Source organism: Anabrus simplex, chromosome 2 (assembly GCF_040414725.1).
Source record: "Anabrus simplex isolate iqAnaSimp1 chromosome 2, ASM4041472v1, whole genome shotgun sequence".
Taxonomy (NCBI): domain Eukaryota; kingdom Metazoa; phylum Arthropoda; class Insecta; order Orthoptera; family Tettigoniidae; genus Anabrus; species Anabrus simplex.
The window spans coordinates 709,540,064-709,555,574 of NC_090266.1; the positions used below are offsets into that span (position 1 = coordinate 709,540,064).

General features: G+C 41.6%; 1 protein-coding gene across 1 annotated transcript in view; it reads left to right on the top strand.

Annotated features, from left to right (window-relative positions):
* Positions 1–15,511, top strand: part of LOC136863056 (neprilysin-4) — a 187,023-nt gene that overhangs the window by 100,752 nt on the left and 70,760 nt on the right. The window contains exon 6 of the mRNA XM_067139384.2: positions 13,177–13,343. Coding sequence (XP_066995485.2) covers positions 13,177–13,343 — 167 coding nt within the window. The remainder of the gene's footprint in view (positions 1–13,176; positions 13,344–15,511) is intronic.

Here is a 15,511-nt window from a genome sequence, read left to right on the forward strand (position 1 = left end):
TAAATAGAAATAAGGGCGACAAGGAGGGGGTAGAGGAGGGTAGTAGGTAGCTAGGGTGTAAGATAGGCGTTATAAATATTGAAGGGGTAGGGGAATTAAGAGGTTTGCAAGATGGTGGAGAGTTTTGATATAGTGGCCCTCCTAGAGACATGGCTAAAGGAAGGGATAAATCTAACCTGGAAGGGGTTCGTGATAAGGAATAAAATGAAGAAAAAGCCGGGATAGAAAGGGGGAATTCTGCGGAATTTCAATATTAGTTAAAGAAGAACTAAGTGATCAAGTTACAAATTTAGGTTTAAAACGGGGGGGGGGGGGGAGCTGAAAGGAAGAATGTGTGTTTGGGTATGATATACAACCCACCAAGGGCATCAATATATGTGAATGGTTACTTCTTTGATGGTCTGATAGAGGAAATAAATCGTATTAGTGGAAAGTACGAAGAGGACGGATTGATTTTGTTAGGGGACTTAAATGCAAGAATTGGATGCTCTAGTCCAGAGTATGGTAAAGAGGAAAGGAGAGTAAAGATGTGAGGTAGGATAAGTGCAGATAAAGGGAGAAATGTTTACGGATAGAAATTGTTAGAAGTATGTGGGGCGTGTGACTTGTATATTCTAAATGGGTGATGGGAAGGCGATAGGGAAGGAAAAATGGCATATATTACAAATGAAGGAGGAAGTGTTATTGATCTGATGAGTTCGGATGATATGTTGGACAGAATTAACAGGATGGAAGTGGTTGATTGGGTGGAATCCCACCACTCCCCGGTATATATAATCGTGAATAGGAATGGGGGTGCAGAAGGAGAGAGCAGAGAGGAAACGGAAGGACTGCGTAGAGCTAGAAGTAAGTTAAATAACGCTTCTGAGGTAAATAGAAATAAGGGCGACAAGGAGGGGGGTAGAGGAGGGTAGTAGGTAGCTAGGGTGTAAGATAGGCGTTATAAATATTGAAGGGGTGATGAAGGGGTTCGTGATAAGGAATAAAATGAAGAAAAAGGAGGGAAAGAAAGGGGGGAATTCTGCGGAATTTCAGTATTAGTTAGAGAAGAACTAAGTGATCAAGTTACAGATATAGAAAATTAGTCCCTAAGTATATCTGGTCAGAGGAGGGTAAAGCAAAGTTAAGCAAATATCTGGAAGAGGAAGAATTCCAGATCATCAGGGTGGGGATTGAGGTAGCAGTGGAAAGTAATAATATTGACAGGGCAATAGAGCTACTAGAATATCCGTGGAGGAGAATGGCGGAGGAGAAATCATGCAGCAATAAGACCAGAGAGGTGGGGGAGGGTTGGTTCGATAAGGAATGTAAGGCAAAAAGGAAGGCAGTGATGGGAGCGTTGGCTGAGTTCAGGAAACATGGTGGGAGGGGTTAAGGGAAAAATTCTGCAGGTTGAGGAAGGAATTTAAGATAATGCTAGGAGAGAGGAAAAAGGTGTGGCAGGAGGCTCAAACGGAAGCTTTAAACAGGGAGTGTAAAAACAGGGAAGGAGATAAGGTGTGGGCAAGGGTTAAAAAATGTAATAGGGGGACGAGTAGAGAGACGAAACCGAAAATCGAATATGGAACATGGATAGAGTATTTCCAGGAACTATTAGGCGAACAGGAATGGTGGGTAAGGCTCAACGGAGGTGATAAATAGGAAAGGGGGTTAGAGAGGGCCTGCCAAGAGTTGGAAAAGAGAATAACAGGTGAGGAGGCTATGGGAGTGATAACGAAATTGAAGATCAGGACTGCGGGATGGGGAAGTGGGATAACTAATGTGTATTGGAAGGAAGTAGCAAAAAATAAGCAGATGATAGAGAGTTTGGTAACATTCCTAAACAATATATTTGAAGGGGTGAAATTCCCTAAAGAATGGCAGAAGGGGATTATATGTCCTATTTATAAAATAAAGGGGAGGGGACAAATCCCAGTAATTATAGAGGTATAACCCTGCTGGACTCCCTGAGCAAGGTGTACACGGGTATCCTAGCATATAGGTTGAGGAAGTGGGCAGAGGATTACTCAATTCTATCGAGTTTTGAAAATCGATTCAGGAAGGGGAGGATGACGGCTGATAATATAATGTTTGTGAGAACTATAATTGATAAATATGTGAGAAAAGTGGGCGCTAAAGTGTTTATTGCTACAACTGACTTCCAGAAGGCGTCCGATACAGTGAGCAGGGAGGCCCTGTTTGAAAGATTGTGGAGGGTTGGGGTGGGAGGGAAGATGAGAAGAGCGATCAGAAGTATATACGAGAAAGTCTATTGTAGCATCATGGTGGAGGAAGGGATGGTGAGTGGAGTGATTGAGTCAAAAGTTGGGTTGAAACAGGGATGTAAATTGTCGCCAATCCTTTTCCTATTGTTTATTAACGACCTACTAGGTGGGCATGTAGAGAGGAAATGGGCTTACCCGGTACTAGACAATCAAGACATTCGAAGATTGATCTTTGCGGATGACGTATTGTTGCTGTCGTTGACAGCGGGGGGTCTACAAAGAGGTTTGAATGAAGTAGGGAGTTTTGCGAAGAAATAGTCATTGAAGACCAACAGTAAGAAGACTAAGGTGATGGTATGCAGGAAAGGAAATAAAAAGAAACCGGGGGTAAAGTGGGTAATAAACGGGGAAGTGATAGAGGTGGTGGAAAAGGTGGAGTACCTGGGGGTGATCCTGAGTAGAAATGGTAGCTGGATGGAGCAGAGTAGGCGGGCCAAATGGAAAGGCCAAGCGGCACTCTCAGTAACTAGGATATTGGAAAATACATTTAGGGGGGCAAGCTATGCTATACAAAGTATGGTTCTTAATGGGGTGGTGAAGAGTAAAATGCTGTATGCTTCGGAGGTCTGGGGCGTAAAAAAGGAGTGTGTGATACTAGAGCAGGTAGAGAGTAGGTTCTGCAAGAATGTTATGGCCCTACCCGTGTGCACCGCGAGTGCAGGAATGAAGATGTTGTGTAAAGAGTATATTAAGATTGATATTTTAAAAAGAGTGCTTGGTTATTGGTGTAGATTAAGAGAAGGTGAAGGGGGCCTGATTTTACAGTCGGCCTACCAAAGTCAAATGGAGGACAATTATGGTGATTACTGGGTGGATAGACTGGGGTTGGGAGAGTTTTATAATCTTAAATGGGGGAGGAGTAGGAGCACGCATTGGAAACACGTGATGAAGAGGGCGAGAGATATTGCTGACCAAGAGCTGGAGGCCGAATGCCGGAAGAGGGCTACCCTAAAAATGTTTCTGAGGGGTAATCAGACGGTAAATTTGAGAGTGGTAAATGTAAATAGGGGGGCGAGAAGAGGGCTAATCTGGTGGTTGTTAGGTGTATATATTAATAAAGGTTGGACGATGTTAAAAGTAAGTACGTTGTGTGTATTATGTGCTGAAGAAAGGAAGGAATTTCATTTGCTGACAGAGTGTAAAGAAACACTGGCAGAGATGCGGGTGTTTAATAAACAACCGTTGGAGTGGATTTCTCATCCGTGTAATGGAGATAAGCTTTTGAGGTTGTTAGTGGCGGAATGGAAGAGTGCTGGAAATTTGTGTAGGTTTTTGACAAAAATCAGGAAGTGAGGTTGTTTAACCTGGGGTTGCCGTACTTTGCCCTTTTAGTGTTCCGTTTAACTCAGCTGGCCGCGAGGCCAGTGGACTAACTTTCCCCTTGTTTTTGTGTTTAGTGTTCTAACACTTTATTATACTTAATGCCCTGTGGCCAGAGGATACCCATAGCCTGACTGAACAGTTTTGCTATAGTTTTGTTATCGCACTTTTCTAGAACATCACAGTGTAAGAGAATCCGTTTACAATAATCTTCGCTTAACAAACCAATGATTACGTTGCCAATTAGCCTGCTTTCTTTGTCTATTGTCTCGTCAATGGAAACCCAAATTGGACCGTCTTTAATCTCTTGCCTTATCTTCCGAACAGTTCCATCGTGTATAGCTGAACAGTACGTTTCTCTGAACGTTGACTCATCCAGGATGGATCGTTTAGTATATTTCTCGAGGAATTCCCTGAAGCACTAATTATTCAGTTTGAAGAGAGGCATGCCAGCAAGAGATGAGAGCACGGCAGAGATCGGTGGTGAACTCGGACGTTACACTGGAAGTTGCTGGTTGTGTCAGAATCAACCGTCTTTGCTTGGAATCTCGTTGTTTGTTAGCCTGGTGTTTACTGGTTGAAACGTGCTGTTGCACAAGGAACCTTTGAGTAGATGTCACTGTACAAATTACAAAATAATATCTTACTGTCAGTTGATAAACCATCTTCTTTAAATTCTGATACGTAATTTTTCAATTTTAAACTAGTTGACTGAGCTACTTTAGGCATATTGTAACAACGTTAATGTCTTCAATGAATATCAATATACAACTGCACACACTAAACGTACAAGAATACTATGATCCGTCTCACTGGTAATTCAAACTGTGAATGACTGGTAGTGAACTAGATGGAGTTGTGAAGCAATCTAAGGGAATGCCCGAATTACGAACTAATCGGGAAACCACTAGCTCATCGTCGATGAATGAGATTTCCCTAGTTACGAAATTATGGCACAGACACAGTCGATGTTATGTAATGCAGCTTATCAGTGCTGTAAGTGTGATTCAGATAGGCACGGTACTGACCGGCTGATCTCCACCATTTCTGGGCTCAACTTCTCTCTTTCTTCGCACCACTTATCAGCTTCTTTTATCAGCCCAGACGTGGACAGGCGTGATAATGACCTGCACACCAGTTAAAATATCAATTATTCGAATATAGATTTTTAATTTATTTCTCCATTATTGAGAGGACTGCTAATTTAATATAATTTAATAATTTTTAGCCAAATTATGGACTGTATTGATTTTAATGATGAAGAATATGGAACATATGTGCTAAATTTCAAAATATGGAAAAATATGGAAAATGAATACTCCATTTTCAACTCCACGCATCATGATTCGTAAAGATAATGCAAAATACAATTAATTTTAGCCTCCTAAAGAGATATGTATTTACATATAAATCCGTTCCCTGATTATTAGTAGCTTCTAAGTAGTTCTTCTCCTTCTTCTTCCCTGTTTACACTCCAAGGTTGGTTTTCCCTCGGACTCAGCGAGGGATCCCACCTCTACCGCCCCAAGGACAGTGACCTGGAGCGTGAGACATTGGGTCGGGGATACAATTGGAGAGCATGACAAGTACCCCGTACCTCGCCCAGGTGGCCTCACCTGCTATGATGAACAGGGGCCTTGTGGGGGGATGGGAAGATCTGAGGGAACAGACAAGGAAGAGGGCAAGAAGTGGCCGTGGCTTTAAGTTAGGTATCATCCCGACATTTGCCTGGAGGAGAAATGGGAAACCACGGAAAACTACTTTCAGGATGGTTGAGGTGGAAATCGAACCCACCCTCTACTCATTCGACTTCTCGAGGCTGAGTGGAACTCATTCCAGCCCTCGTACCACTTTCAAATTTCGTGGCAGAGCCGTGAATCGAACCCGGGCCTCCGGGGGTGGCAGCTTATCACACTAACCTCTACACCACAACCTTTCTCTTTCTTCGCACCGCTTATCAGCTTATTTTATCAGCCCAGACGTGGACAGGCGTGATAATGACCTGCACACCAGTTAAAATACCAATCATCCCGACATACCCCCACAAGGCTCCTGTTCAGCATAGCAGGTGAGGCCGCCTGGGCGAGGCACTTGTCATTCTCTCCAATTGTATCCCCGACCCAATGTCTCACGCTCCAGGTCACTGTCCTTGGGGCGGTAGAGGTGGGATCCCTCGCTGAGTCCGAGGGATAAAACAACCCTGGAGTGTAAACAGGGAAGAAGAAGGAGAAGAACTACTTAGAAGTTACTAATAATCAGGGAACGGATTGATATGTAAATACATATCTCTTTAGGAAGCTAAAATTAATTGTATTTTGCATTATCTTTACGAATCATGATGCGTGGAGTTGAAAAATGGAGTATTCATTTTCCATATTTTGGAATTTAGCACATATGTTCCACATTTTTCATCATTAAAATCAATATAGTCCATATTTTTGGCTAAAAAGTATTAAATTATATTAAATTAGCTGTTTCTATTTCTCACAGTAAAGCTCTTTTCGTTTCATTTCTTTTATTTCTTCATCATTCACTTTTCTCGTTTCAACTCATTTTGAACGTTTTTGCCAAATCCTTATTTATATTTATTTTCCAATATTAAATGTCTTATTCTATACAGATGATCACAACGTATTCACAAAGACAGCTAACCTACAACTGAGCGCGCGAGTCAACATAACTATCAACTACCTTACTGACCGGACGTGCCGTCCCCCGTGGTGAGGAAAAAAAGGAGCCGCCCTCCCTGGAACGGCACGTTCAGCCCTCTATGCAGTTTACAAAGCTGTATCCTCACCATTCCGTTTGACTACAGGCACCCCCGTGCTGTAATCCAGCACACCAGGCACCCCAGGCACCTTTGGGGTAGACCGGTCCTATCCCTCCCTCTTGTGTCGTTCCCCCTCCTCCTTCCCAAAAATAAATGAATAAATAATTAAAAATAAAAATATATACACAGTCTACTATGTGGACGCACACATGGGCGAAAAACCAATCCTCACCTGAGCGCCCCCCTATGACTAACTTATTCTAAACTCCTCTACCTTAATTTTTACATACACTTATTTTCTCTTGACCTTCAGACCTGCCCTATATCAATCAGACCTCTTTAAAATCAACATTTCATCTTCAGCATAACACTGCTTTCCAGTTCCGCTTATTTAACAATCTGTTAACCGCAGCGCAGGTGCCTTCATTCTTGTTACCTAATCGCCGTATTCACCTACTGATTTAGCAATTCTTAATATTACTTTTGCACTAACTTACTTCCAAGTACATTCCAGATCACTTGTGAGTCAACAGTTGAGTCATGTTTTTCTACTACTATTTCAATCATACGTCTATGTCTTGCCATATCATTATAAACATGACCTGTCTTTTTTACTTGCACCTTCAAATTACAATATCTTGCCACTTCCCTACTCATATTTACACTTTACACACCTTTCACATTCACCATGTAACTCCACGTTTAACAATCAAATATAACAAAACCTACTAACTTTTTGTCATTAACTTAACTACCTTTCACTCCCACTTCACATACATTTGTAACCATACTTTTCCTACTTAACCGCACTAATCAACTCTACACGTGCAAATCATTATTTCTAAAATTTTACTTATCTCTCATACACATTCCTCAAATTCATTCTTACGTTACTCCCTTAACTCTTTAAACTTTCTTTCTATGAATTTTCCTCTTTTAACTTTATTTCACAAACTCTCCTTACCGCACATAAATACCTGTTTAATTCGCCTCCGTTCTCACATTCTTTGATAATCCAGCCTACGATTTTTTGCTTTTTCTAATAATTCCAGATTATTGGCACTAACAAGTTTATTTCTTACCTTTTCCGTATTTTTACGATTACCTATTAAGTGTAGTTCATTGCCAGATATCCCACATAATACACATAATGCCTTATCTTTATCCTTTGCCCATCCCTTATTCTTGTATAGTCCCATCAGCCACCATAGTAATCCTCCTCTGTTTAACCTATCTACATTCCTAATACTTAACTCAGTCACTTTCATTACTTCCTTAGAAACACTAAGCGATCCTCTGTTCCTGTACTCTTCTAACAATTTCTGCCTGTGTATATCTCTAATCCTCCAAACCTCTTCCCACATGAACCCCAATCCCACCCTCTCCAAGTATAGTTTAATTTTTTCTAGCCATTACCACTTATACATCCTTTTCTTTTATTGTATTTACGCAGCCAAGAGCACCATCCCACCTTCCCCTCTTTTCAACCCCATCCAATATTTGACTACTCTTTTCATACACACTCAACCTCTATTTCTTCCCCGCACATTAATGCCACCCCAGCATTCGCTGTGCACTGAGGGAGCCCCATCACTGTCTTACCAAATTTACTAATAATTTGTCTTAAGTATACTCTCTTTTCCTCTCGCCCCCATACTTCCTCACCATACATTATCCTGTCGAAAACTACCGTTCTAAAAACTAACCTCAAAGTTTTATAGCTAATTCCCGGAAATTTGGCCACTAAAATTTTGACTGAGACTTAGGCTACCATCCCCTTACTCCTCGCTCTTTTGATTTGATCCTCCCATGTCCCTTTTCTGTTTAAAATCACCCCTAGATATTCTAACGTATTTACTTGTTCCAACCTCTCTCCCTGTACCATCCAAATCATTTCTTTTTTTTACCTTTATGCTACTGCGTTACTAACACTTTAGATTTTTTCCCGTTAATTTTCAAGGCCCATTCCTTTACATATTCTGACACGGCATTAAAACTTTGCTGCATCCCACCTGCGATTAATGTCAGCAAAATCACATCGTCTGCAAAAATCAATCCTGTATCTCCAACCCATTAAGCACCGGTGTCGCCCATTTATTCCCACAGTGTTCTTCCAAAATATCATTGATAAATAAAATATATCGGGGATAATTTAAATCCTTGTTTTAAACCCGCTTTAGACTCTAAGGACCTACTCGACCTGTTTTGCTCCAGTTTAACACAGCACCTGTCCTCGTTATATATCGCCTCCACTGCACGTATCATCTTCCCCGAAACCCCAAACCTACCAAATTTTTCTACTAACGCACTTCTATTTACCTTATCAAACTCCTTTTCAAAATCAATTGGCTCCACAAACACTTTGCCTCTTCTCATACTCAGGTATTTCTCTAAAATCGTCTTCACTATCATTATGCTGTCTACCGTTCTTTTTCTTTTCTTAAGCCCCCTTGGTAATCTGACAAAAACGCGTTCTTTTCCGCCCAATCACTTTATCTATTAGCTAAAACTCCTGTATAAATTTTACTTAGGGAGTCAAACAGAGATATACCCCTATAATTATTCAGGCTGTGTTTGCTAACTTTCTTCTTGTATATTGGGTAGACAATTGCTGTTTCCCATTTTTAGGGTACTTACCCCCATCAAAAATCTTGTAAAATAATTTCACTATGTCCTCTATCATGGTCCCAATTTTGCTTACTTCTTTCCAAAAACCTATTGTTGATACCATTGACCTCCCGCTGACCTACCCCTGATTTAACCTATCACTCCCAAGAGTTCTTTTTTTGAAATTTCTTTGTCCAGATCGAATATTGATACCCCACTGTCTCTCCAGAAAACTTCTTCCCCTTCTCTCTGTACCATTCCCCCCTCCCCTGAGTAGTTCACTAAAGTAGTTCATTCACTGCTCATCCTCAATACTTGGTTTCTCAAATCTCCTTCCACCTCCTCTCCCAATTTTTCCATTTTCTTCGTCCTACACTCCTTATTTATCGCTTCCGTTTGTTCTTTCATCCATGACGTTTTCCTCTCACTGATTTCTCTTTTTTAGTCTTTCCTTAAATTACAGAAAACTTCTCTTCCTGTACTCCCACCTTTTTTCTACACAATCCCCACGCCCCCATAACCCTATTTTGCATTTCCTCACACTCTTTACTGTACCATCCTTCCCCCTCTCTCTTTTTCCTCCTCCTACCTCTGTCAATCTGTGCTATCCTCTTGATTGGGTGTAAAATCAGTTTCAAAGCTCTATCTATGTTGTTTCCCTCCAACGCAACCTCCCATCCATACCTTATTAACTGTAACCCTTCTTTTACAGTATTATCTTATCCAATTCCCGTTCTGCTTTCCCTACCCATTTGTATTTAATATACCCTCTCCCTAGTTCATCATTCTTCTTAATCTCTCCCCTTTTGTGCCTCCCTTCCCCCATTTTTAACAACACCCACACTGGAAAATTATGTGATTCAATCCAGTCTCCTACCTCCATCCTTAGAATTTCCTCTAACATATCTTCTGAGCTTATTAGTAGGTCAATCACGCTTCCTCCCTGCTCTGTAACATAAGTCAATTTCCCAATCCTGTCGCCTTCCTTCCATCCATTTAGAATGTATAAATTTCCCGCTGCACATATTTCTAAGAGTTTATCTCCATAACTGTTTATGCCTTTATCTTCACTTATTCCACTTTTCCTCATTACCCCTCCTTCTTCTCTACTGTACACTGGGCTCTGTTCCCCTATTCTCGTATTCCAGTCTCCAAATAACAACACACAATCTTCTTCTGTAAACTTCTCTCTTATCATACTAATATCCATCAATAACTCTTCAAAATGTATATTTGTGTATAACGGACTCCTAGGGTAACAGTATGCAAAAGCTAAGCTTACCTTCTTAACCCTCTCTTCTTTTCTCCCCATATTGAATCTAATCCAGATCACTTCTTGCATCTCTGTCTCAATATCCTGTACTAGTCCACTAATTTCTTCCTTTATTAGAACCACTATTCCTCCTGTGGTTCGTCCTTTATTCCTCTTCTTTCTTTTGCATTTGTACTTCTTTACCTTTTTATTGCCTAATTTGCCTAATAGCCCTTCAATATTCACACTTCCTATTTTCCAATTTTGTTATAACTTACCCCCCTTCCAGATTACCTCCCCTATTCTTGCTTCCTGTTACCATAGCCCTCTCACTCTCTGACTCCATTTCTCCTTTTTTAACATTTTTGTCGTTCTCTTCCCTCTTTATCCTCCAAACCTTTATACCTTTAACCCCACAAGTCTTTTAGACTCATACTTCTTCCTTCGCTCATAGTTGCTTTTCCTTTCTGTTCGTCACGCATCTCATTTCCTTTATTGTTCCCTTGTCCACTGCACTCTGCTCTTAACGATTCTTGAGACTCTCCCTCGGTCACCACTCCCCGACTCACTTCTTCCAAATCCGCACTGCGCTGCCCACTTCCTCCTGAGTTGTTCTCCTCACTTACCTCCACTCGATCCATAATTCGTTCTGCGACCTTCCTTCCATCTTGCATTGCCATCACTTCCACCTCCGTTCTGTCCTGATTGTCCATTGCTTTCAATTTTGCCACCGACAACTCTCTAAACCATTTTCCATTTGACACCACTAGCCTCTGTCCCCTTATGTGTGCTTTCAGCCTTTGATGTCTCACTCTCCAAAGATGCCTCTTCAAAGTTTTCATATTTTCACTTCCTTCTTTACCCATATCTCTCTTTACCCAGAATGCCTGTCCTTGTAAGTTGTTGGCGTTTATTAACACTATTTCTGCCTTTAAAGTAGACAATAATTTTACTCTAATTGTTCTGCGTCCTTTAGCTTTACCCACTCCTTCCACATTGTCTATATCCACTTCACTAAAATTTATCTTCATCTTGTTCTGTATGACCTCCACCACCTTACAAATTATGACCACCTTGCCTTCCTTCTCATCTTCTTGAACGCCATATACAAATATGGATTTCTTCATCCTCTCCTGGTTGCACACTTCTGCTTCCTTCTTCGTCTTCAACACCTCCTCTTCTAGATATTTTACTTTCCCCCTTAATAGCTCCACTTCTTTCTCATTACTACACGTTCTTTTCATCGATTCTTCTGTTTTTGCTTCTATCCATTTCTTCATATTCCCTATCTCCTTTGATTGCTCTTTCATCATATCCTTTATTTCTTTCATCTGGTCTCAAGGGCAGGTTTCTTGTATGATTTCCCTCACTATCTCCTTGATTGCCGCCAAATCTTCCCAGTTGAAGTTGCCACTGGTATTCGGGCCGAGGTTTATTGCCACCCCCACTCCAATGACCAGGAGCACAGCTATCACTACTGCTACCAGTACCGCCTCACCCATCATTCCCAGCTCTTCTTTTTCTCCAAACCAATCTTGGAATTCTTCTCCTGCTTTCACTGCCACCTACCGATCGCGGCCCGGTACTGTTCCACTCCCACCATACTTCACAGAACGCACTACACAACACATCTACACTTACCGCTTGCTCAAGCTTGATTGGTCCCACTAACTACTTTTACGGTTTTCGGAGACGCCGAGGTCCTGAATTTACTCACGCAGGAGTTCTTTTACATGCCAGTAAATATACCGACAGGAGGCTGACGTATTTGAGCACCGTCAAATGCCACCGGACTGAACCAGGATTGAATCTGCCAATTGGGGGTCAGAAGGTCAGCGCCTCAACCGTCTGACCCACTCGGCCCGGCCTTAAAATTTATCTTTTCATGTACCAATATTCGAGGAACGTAAGTCTACGATAAAACAAGCTGTACAGGGGAAAGGAAGACAACGTGGGTCCGGAAATACGTAACTGTGGAGTTATCTGAACTTTTAGTTGGTTCATAATCATCAGCTCTAGGATACACGACAGACTGTACGTGTCCCCAAAGGCAAAAGTCCAGAGGTTTTGACTCAGCGGAGCGTGGTTGCCAAGCAATCGGTCCACCTTTAACTGTCCATCACCCAGAATGATAGGGCCTATGCATTAAGGTGCGGGCAAAAAGACTGAAGTGCGCGGGAGCACCATCATGCATGATATACAGCTGTCGATGGGATGCTAGTGGTAATCAGGCAATGAAGTATACAAGAAATTCTGTCCAGTATTCCATCCCGGAAAATCGCAGGGTTCGAACGAGAAATCACCAAGAACTGGAGAGGACATTATATCATGTGCGGAGGCTTACAGGTAGGTACGACCCACTCACGCTTACACACAACGTGATTCCTTGTGAAACAATTGTAACCAATGTCTCGCATTTCATTCTGGCACTCAGGGCGTGTCGGCATGCACTCAGTAAATACACACCCGGACAACTCTACAATTATGAATTTCCAGACCCATTCTTCCTCCCCTCTATATGAGGAACAGATTCCTGAAATTTTGTGTTCAATTTTGATAAACCCTGTACAAGAGATTCGCTAGTTTCATATGAGAGAGCAGTCTTCAAAGTATACAGCTCTAATAGCATACATATTTTCAGCATGTTCACATCTTTAAATACGTAAAATCAACTACAGGATCTTGGCTTTTTCACGAAACTAGTTTGTCGAGAGTTTATAACTCCTGGATGTCCGACTGAAAAGGTTGGAGGGAGGGATTATCTATCAATTGCGTTTGTCCCTTAATGCGTAAAACACAATAGACTACTTAGAATTAATTCAAAAATTATTTCGTGAAGTATTTCAGAATATTTGCCTAGAATAATGGTATCTTTGAAAGCATTCATAAAAGTGTGTCATATACATTTTACATGAATCTCTTTAATCCAGTCTTTGCAACTCAAAAAAGGTCTTTAATTGCAGCCTAATCTATGACGTCGCTGAGAATTTGGAGCACTTATCATGGGTAAACCTGGGGCCCGAGGATGAGGCGACGGCGTGGGAGATCAACTCCACCTACACATACCTCAGTGAGATAATTAAAAACGAGACGGAGATGAATAGATTGTACGACTTGCGCAAGAAACAATGTAAGAACCGTCATGAAGTCCTTCTCTCTAGTTTGTAATTATAATATGAAATAATAATATTCTAAAATTATATACTAACGTATCGTGTTGTTGTTGGTTCAATTAGTGGGCTAAGGACGTCTTTGTTCGTCAACCTCTTGTACTTATACCTGTGTTGAACCTGTCTGATGACCTGTAATGTTGTGGTGACGCTAGTGATGTGTTTAAATATTGGGTCAAAGATTGGGGGGACAGGAGTCCCTGGACTTAAGAATACTTTACTATTCCAGCATTTTCTAGACCATGCTCAAAACAAATGCTGTAACTCAACGTGGGCAGAATCGAACACTACGCATTTTCAATCATATGCACAGTGAACTTAGGCGTACGAAGCTACGGAAGTGAATACTACCTCATCCTTTTGCAAGCACCTGCCTTGTAAGAAGGAAGAGGTCATGTAACGAAGAATTAAGACAGTCCATTCACTTCAATATTTCTTAGAGGGACACCAGGTGTACACACTAGAAACGACGATATATCTTGGGGAAGAGAACTTAAAACCTCTCCAAGCATACTACTGAATGATCCTCACCGAATGATCGACTCTGTAGCAGTTGCGAGGCTTTCCTCAGACACTTTCCTTCTGGCTCCATAGCCCACAGGTTGGAACAACGCGTGGCCACATGAACAGCACCCTCAGCAGTTAACATTGTTTTCATGATCAGGAGGGGGTATGTGTAAGTATCATGCCGAGCACCTTAATTGTCTTTATGTGCCTGAGTGTTTAGTTATCACTGAATCTTTTATATTGATCTATGAAAATAGTGAACCTATCGTCACACAGACAACAGCCTACTGCTAGATAGCTGTGGCCAGCAACGAGCTCGTTGGTTAAAAAAATCATGCCAATTTTAAGCAGATACAGAGTTCATTTTGCAAGATAAAAAACCCCGCGGATGTTCAAACTGGCAGAGTATTAATATTCATTCCACTGAGTGGTAGGAATATTTAGAATTCATACAAATGAACATGAATCATTTTGCTGCTCTTTTTGTGTGTGGTTAAACGTCGCACTGACACATCGGAGCATGGGAAAAGGCTAGGATTGGAAAGGTAGCGACCGTAACGTTAATTTAGATACAGCCCCAGCATTTGCCTGTGAAAATGGGAAACCACGAAAAACCATCTTGAGGACTGTCGGCGGTGGGATTCGAACCCACCCTCTCTCAAACGCAAGCTGACAGCTACGCGACCCTAACCGCGCGGCCAACTCAACTCGTTAGTAGTTTACATATTTTACACTAACACACGATTTCATTATTTCCGTTCTAGGAAAGAATAGTGAAGTACGGAATTCATATTACAAGGAGGTTGGCGAGGACCTATTCTCCTTACTTGATGGGATTGTAATTGTTTCTGAAGTCTCTGTTGGCATGAATCACAGACATCAGCTACAGCAATCTTTCACATGCTGGACGGTGTGGTGTTGAACGGTCGTGAAGTGCATACCAAATGTATGAAGGAAAAAGGAAATGTTCCCTCTACACTATCGAACATATGAACAAGCTTTCCTGTGGTCTTCCTGGTCTTTTTCCAAGTTTTTGGGGTCGGCACTTGATGTGGCTTTGGCCTCGTTTTACAGCCGAATGCCCTCCCTGACGCCAACCATAAGTGTAACATGTTAACTATTGCTCGCTTCTATGGTATTTGTTGGTGCTGTGTGGTGTGTTCTGTGCCGTATATGAGCAGCTGAAGAGAAGTGTATCAGATGAACACAGGCACCCAGTCCACAACCCAGACGAATCAACTATTCGCTGTCAAAATTCCAGGCCCGGCCCGAAATTGAGCTCAGGGCTCTCTAAAACTAAGGCCAGTACACTGATCATTCAGGCAATGAACCAGACGAGGACGTTTTCCTGTCCTGAAGGAAATTTTGTTGACTGACGTTTGATTATAAGTGATAATATTTATTGAATAGAACGAGATTATTTCAACCCTATTTTCAATAACTATCGAAGGTGTTACAGTGTTAAGATCAGCAAGTAGCAGAGAGTGCTACAGCAATTCAAAGACAGGTATTAGAGACGGCCAACCACTGGGTGACGCATTCTAAGGATGATAATCGTGGGTCTCTTTCGACAGTACTGAACTTTCGATTCCAAGAGTGACGATGACTAACGAGAAACGTC